Source organism: Hydra viridissima, unplaced genomic scaffold (genome assembly GCF_058129835.1).
Source record: "Hydra viridissima isolate aposymbiotic clone 2 unplaced genomic scaffold, HvirCarnegie_v1 scaffold_2, whole genome shotgun sequence".
NCBI lineage: Eukaryota > Metazoa > Cnidaria > Hydrozoa > Anthoathecata > Hydridae > Hydra > Hydra viridissima.
The window spans coordinates 12,052,578-12,059,805 of NW_028324301.1; the positions used below are offsets into that span (position 1 = coordinate 12,052,578).

At 25.9% G+C, this 7,228-nt stretch overlaps 1 protein-coding gene across 2 annotated transcripts; it reads left to right on the top strand.

Annotated features, from left to right (window-relative positions):
- The first annotated feature begins 1,067 nt into the window (after positions 1-1,067).
- On the top strand, positions 1,068-6,883 carry LOC145193763 (uncharacterized). 2 transcript variants are annotated; one of them, XM_090080193.1, is made up of 5 exons: positions 1,068-1,320; positions 1,749-2,138; positions 5,201-5,954; positions 6,201-6,437; positions 6,532-6,883. In XM_090080193.1, the coding sequence occupies exons 1-5, from the start codon at positions 1,289-1,291 to the stop codon at positions 6,706-6,708; spliced, it is 1,590 nt and encodes a 529-aa protein (XP_089936319.1). In that variant the 5' UTR covers positions 1,068-1,288; the 3' UTR covers positions 6,709-6,883. The 2 variants fall into 2 exon arrangements, with proteins under 2 accessions (XP_089936319.1, XP_089936320.1); XM_090080194.1 differs by having other exon boundaries at positions 6,520-6,653.
- The last annotated feature ends 345 nt before the right edge of the window (positions 6,884-7,228 follow it).

Consider the following 7,228-nt stretch of genomic DNA (forward strand, 5'->3'; position numbering starts at 1 on the left):
TGTGTATATATATATATTGGTATAAGTGAATCACCTTTTAAATTACGGTACACAAACCACATTAAGTCATTTAATACTGTAAGATACAAAAACGAAACCGAACTATTCAAAGAAGTGTGGCGCATAAAAGAAAAACACGGAAAACCATTAATTAAATGGAGTATTATCAGGAAATGCCAACTTTATCTACAAAACACAAGAAGATGCGCCCTATGTTTAAATAAAAAAACTAAAGTTGCCATCTATAGAGGCGCAAATTTACTAAATAAGAAGCAAGAGCTGGTAAGTAAGTGTAGGCATATGAATAAATACACACTTGCGTCATTTTACAGTAAAGACTTATTTGAAGCATTAAAATGAACAATTCCTTTTAAGGACATTTGTAATGGTTTTTTCTGGCAAAAATTGATTTACAACTTCTTATAATTATCCAACTTAAAAAATCCCATTTTATGAAAGAAAATCTTGTTGCGATTTGATTTTAAATGTATAATACCCTCTTCAAAAAAAAAAAGAAAGAAAAAAAAGAAGAAAAAAAACAAAAAAAAAAACGGTAGTAATAACAATTTTAAGCTTGTTTATTTCATTTTTATTTTCTCGTACATGTTCTAAAGTACAGTTATAGTTAGGGGCGTCAAGAGAATAACTAGGCCCGGGACACCTTAGTTTGGTGGGCCAATAGTCTAGGAACGACAATAAAAGGAAAGGCAACCCTCATTCTCTTATAAACGTCTCTAGTACTCCTTTTTACGGTTTGAAGAGTCAGACAACAAAATTCATAAACGGAGGAAAATAACATTTTAAAAATACAAATGAAAAAAGAAGTTCTCAAAATGACCATTGGTTACATGACAAATTTTGAAATATTACGTTTTGAAATATTAATTAAACATAATTCAATCTTAACTTTAAAAATCTCCATGATGTATAAAGTATGTTATTTTTTTTTAAATTCATTTTAAAAATCCTTAAAAAGAGGTTGAACTTTACATCTTCCCTTCTCTATCGGATGTAAAACGATGATAAAAGGAGTCACAGAAATTTCACCTAAAAAAAAATCTGGTTTCAGTTACGTCCGAAACGAACTTTTCATAAGAAATATAATATAAATACAGATACAAAAAAGTTTTTTTTAAAGTATTCTTATAATACTGATAACATTGAAAGATGAAAGAATATTAGATTTTTAAAATACGTATATACGTTTGTAATGAGATGATTAAACATATACGTTTATAATGTATTTACGTATATAACACTTTTATTTCTTCAAGATTTATAAAAAAGCATGAAAAAGTTATCTTTAAAAAGAGCAAGCAAGTAAGTTCCAGCTTAACTTTATTTGATGAAATGAACTTTAAAAAGTTAATAAATATGAATTAGATGCCTTAAATTTAAATTTAAAATAATTTATATATATATATATATATATATATAAATTATTTAATATATATATATAAATTATTTTATATATATATATATATATATATATATATATATATATATATATATATATATATATATATATATATATATATATATATATATATATAATGTACACAAACTTATATATATATATATATATATATATATATGTATATATATGTGTATATATATGTGTGTGTGTATATATATGTATATATATATATATATATATATATATATATATATATATATATATATATATATATATATATATATATATATATATATATATATGTATACCATTAGTATTTAAATCCATTTAGACATGAAGTTACATTAATATCAGCAACTCCTATCAATTTAAAAAACAATCTGGAATTTTCTATGTATCAGGCAAATTGTGCATTTGATCCTAACTCTAAAGTTCTTGTACCAGCTCCACCCAAAGAGCTTCCCCCTCCAAAACCAACCAATTTACTGATAGAAGTAGGGGAACAAATCAAAGAATTTCCCTCGCCAAGTCGACCTGCTCCTGCATTACCAGGATTAAAATCAGAAAATGAACTCCATGTTATTGAAATAACTCCATACCTCTCTCCTTGTAAAGAAAGTGTATCTTCATATTGTAATAATCCTAGGGAAGAAAAGCTTTCTGCAGGACTTCATCCTGTTCGTCCAGCACCTGAAGTTCCACTTGTAGCTAAGGAACAAAAGTTAGTTTTTAAATATTAGAAAAATTTTATATTTAAATTAGTTCTAATTTTAAAATGTTAACATTTTAAATAAGCTTGTATTTCATTTGTTTAGTTTTCATTTTAACTATTCAACATAAAGCTCAAATCAGCTAAATTTTGTTTTAGAAGTTTAAAATCTTGACTCTCTTTGTTTCATATTTTCACATCCTTTTTTTGGAATCAAATTTTTCATTTCTATCAAATTTGGTTTTAATTGTTGTTCTTAATTTCAGTGGTTAAGACATTGGTAAAATTAATTGCATAAAACAGTTTAAGGTACAGCTTTTGTGATTAGAAATGAAAAACACTTTAAACTAAAAAGTGTACAAACTTAGTAATAACTTTATTTCTAAAATAAATTAAAGTTGTAAATAAATTTGTATGCCAAATGTTAATTATACCATAATTTAGGGTATTTAAAGAGTGTATTGCAAAATTTAAATTAGCATATAAAAATGTAATTTTTAAACAATTTTTAACTGAGTTATCTTAATCAATTCTAAAATAGTACTTAGTAGTAAAGATCATAAAAATACTTAAAAAATAAAATTGAAAAAGATATAATTTAAATTATCAAGATTACTATACTTTTGGAGCACAAGTTTTAACCCTTTGCACTCAAATGGCAGCAACATGTTGACTGTAAATTTGTTGACAATATGTCGTTGACAAATATTGTTGTCGACAATATGTCAACACAGTAAATTAAAAAAGTACGCTCAAGTTATTGGTAGGTCATACAAAAAAAAAGTCTCGTGTGCAAAGTGTTAATCTTCTAAATGATAGATTTTTTTGGGAAATTCTTTGTTTGAATAAGAAAATAAAAAATTTTTCTCAAGAAAGTTCTTTAAGGTTTAGGTTTTAATACATTCTAGACAATAGTTTTAAAGTTGAACATTATTTTAAAACTATTGTTTAGAATGTTATAAAATAGCTTTTAATATTATAAATTTTTTTTTAATTGAAAATTTTAAATTAAAAAAAAATCAAAATTATTTTTTAAAAGATTGGAAGGATATAATATTAGAATGGATAATTGCTTATTACATTTAAAATGGTAGTGAAAGGAATTCTAATAATACAATTAACATTTTGTGCAAAAAGAAATTCACTGTCGATTACATATTTTTGGAAGACATTTTTTTGCAGAGCCAGTGACCACACACAACATTTTCACATGCTAAGATATCTTCATGAAACAACTTTCTATATTCCTTCCATTTAATTGCTTTTGATTAGATTGGTTGCTTATCATAATTATCATCTTCATCACCAACATCACCTTGTAAAAAATGCCTCATTTGATGCTTTCTAAAATTGGCCATATCTTGTTGAGGTATAAATATTATCACTGATGCTAATGGTGTTGCAGGTGTTGATAGTATCTTAGTTTTAGTAGATGGGTTGAAAATTTGCATAACCTTTAACTAATCTTAGTTTATGTTGTTTTTATTCATATTTTTTTGAAATCCTGCAAACAAATTTTCTTAGATTTCATTCAAACAAGTGAAAGCTTTGCCATGCTCAAACAATTTTTTAAAGAAAGGTGGAAAATATTCTTTATTTCAGTACTTGCATTTTGTTGCAGTGTTATACTCACTAATTATTTTTTTCCATGCCTGCATAACATGGCAAAAGACACCTTTGTTTAACAGTTGCAAAACATGTGAAGAATGAGCTGGAATGTATGTTAAATGTATATTCATATTTTGACAAATGTCTAAAGAGTTCAAGTTAACATAGTTTATGTGACCAATTTAAAAATAAAATATGTTGTCCGCCAGTTTTTTTGTTTTTTTTACTATTGGTATAAATACTTCAAAATAACCAGGTAGTAATTGTATCATTTTCCACCCAATCAGAAGTAGGAGTTGTATAATTTGTGTTAGTAGGTCCACCTTTTACTAAAGTGTCATACCAACAATTCTTCAATTTCTATACAATAAAGAGGGTAACAAGACTTCATCAGCATTGCAGCAATTGTTCACAGTAAAACTAGTTTTATTATTTTTCCCAATGATTTTAATATGTACCTGGATCCTTGCTAACAAATGATAAATACCTTACTTTGATCACCATTAAAGCTTGTTTCAAATATGTGTGACACTTCAGTTATACCAATAACTTGATAATGTTTAGTAAAATTTTCAAAAAATGAGTTAATTACTTTGGCAGTACACAATCCAGATCTTAATGATGCTAAGTTATCAGCTTTTTTGTACAAACATTTCTTTTGACCATATATAAATCAAATAAACCAATCTTTGCATGTTCCACAACCATGAAAATAATGATTATTATTGTTTATACATCTGTTCGATGATGTTTTAGAATACTACATTTAAATGCTGCTTTCCTCAGTGGCGTTCTGTTTGTTTTGACATCATTTAATTCATCAATCACATCATTTCCTGTGTTTCTTTTGGATATTTTGTTTTCAAAAATGAACTTTTGTTTGCACCATTTGATCATATGAGCAGAAATAATATATAGTAATGACAGTCTGGAAATAACAAATATGGAATTGGAAATACCAAATTCTAATGAAATTAAAGTTAATAAATGGTTATGTTAATGGCCCATTTAACCTAAAAATTAACCAATTTTAGTTTTTTTAAATTTTTGATTTTTACTGTTACTTCTGTGAAAAACAAAATATTCTACTAGAATTATAACTTTATTGTTCAATAAGTAGTATTATAATATTATTTTCTCCCAAAAAATGTTCTCAGAATGAGAACCCAAAAATTCATTGATATTTTTATTTTTTAACTTGAACTATTGTTTTGATTGTTAGTTAGCTTTTTGTATGACCTTAAATAGGCCATGATCTGTTTAACATGGATAACTTTCTAACAAAAAGTCACTTATAAAAAGTTTTTTTATAAGTTGCTTTAAAATTCCAATCAATTCCATTTTGATATGATACTGATTTAATATTGATCAGTTCATCATTAACAAACCTTTTAGTGTTAAATAATTTTATTAATTGATAAAATAACTGAAAAAATTATAAAGATTTTTTTTTTTTACTTTTTTAGGCATGTTTACACAAGATCATTGACTGATCCAATTAATGATTTAAAAAACAACAAAAAAGTGACTTCATTAAAAAAATCTTCGTCAGAGAAACAAAAAGATAACAGTATCATAAATGACTGTGAAAGGTCTCAAAAAAATGAAGATGTTGATAAAGTTGAAGGCAAGAAAAATTTTAAGCCTCCTCCAGTTAAACCTAAACCTAATAAAAGTGCTTCAGCATCCAATCAGCAATCAGCAATTGATTGTAATAATCAGTACAACAATAATACTGACCAACAAAAGCCTGTAGCATTCATCGATGCAGGTGATGGTCTGCGTTCTTCTGATTCAGAAAGTCTTTGCAGTGAAAAGTTTCCTCTTGAAATACCATTACCACTGAATGAAGAAGTTGGGGATCAGATTTTAGAAATGCAAATGAAAGAAAGAAAGAAAGATGATACTGATGCTATAAGTAAATGTGAGTCTATTAATAGTCGAAGTTCTGAGGAGCCTTGTGGTAATAAAGTTAAAACACGACCATTATCTTTTCCATCAAACAATAGCACAGAGAATGTCAAGCATAGAAAAAGTAAATCTTTAAGTCTCAGACGAAAGCAACAATCTCCACCTACCTCTCCTCCTCCACCTCCAATTTGTTCAAATTTAAACAGTATTGCTGGAGTTAAAAGTATACAAGAAAACTTTAAAAATTTTGCAGACATAACTGACACAGATTCTATGTTTGATGCAACAAATTTTCCAGTATTGCATCAGGTATTTTTGACTTTTACAATATTTGTAAACAAAAAATTAATAATAGACTATGATAGAATATTATAAAGTAGATACAGGTTTGATAATGCTAAATAGTATAATGTCATCTATTTATTTATTTATTTTTTTTTAAATTTAAATAAATAAAATGTGATTAAAAAAAAAAAACTTCTTCTATTGCAATTATCTGTTTAACATTGATTTCACAGAACTGTGAAGATAGAGTTGGTTCTTTTTCATTTTTAGAGAGTACCTATAAAAAGTGAGAATTGTATTAATGGTCCTAGATGTATAGCACTTTGTTCTATTGAGAGCAAGTTAGACAGTGACTTAAACTTCAATAAAGGAGATGTGCTTAAAATTCTTTATCATGTTAATAATGATTGGCTTTATGGTCAGCTAAAAGGAAAGAATGGATTTGTGTTCAAAGAGCATGTAAACATTGTGGAAGATCTTCCTAAGTATACTCCTGACCCTGAAACAGTAAGTTTGATTGCTTTGAAAATTAAAACTTTTACTTTAGTTTTGAAAGTTTTTATTTTTAATCTTTATTTAAAAATTAAAGATTTCCTTATAGACTCAACAAAAGATGGTTGCTCGATACAACTTTATTGCTCGTAATAATAAAGAATTATCCCTGCATGTGGGAGACATAATAATAAACTATAAAAAAGTTGCACATGGGTGGTTTTATGGTGAAAAACTTTCTGATAGGGGTCTTTTCCCCATAAGTTATGTTGATTTTTTTCATTAGTTTTTTTCAGGAGTTCCTTAATCTTTATTAAACTTTGTAAATTTTCAGGCTTGTCTTGATATTCAAATTTTAAGCACAATTTTTGTTAACTTTAAGTCTATTTATCTTGAACCTTTTTTCATAAATTTATCTGGGAATTTTATTCTTAAATTTAAGTATTTTTAACCTTTGGTTGTTTTAAATTTTTTTCTTGTTTATATATTTTTTAAAACAGTTATTTTACACTTTCATGTACATTTTCATAATTTCAAATTTTTAATGAATAATTTTTAAATTTTTGAACTTCAGTTTTTTATTCTTTTTTTTTATTTTTCATTTTGGATCTTTAATTTTCCATTGTACTAATATTTATAGTGCATACTCCTGTTCTGTTATTTTGTTTCATTATTGGTATGAGAGAATTTTATACTTTTCTGTATGTTACATTTTTTTCTTGATCTGTAAAAAATATTTTTATATTTTCTTTTAAAACTATTTTAATTGTATATTTTTAGTAATATTTTTTACACATACCTAGCTA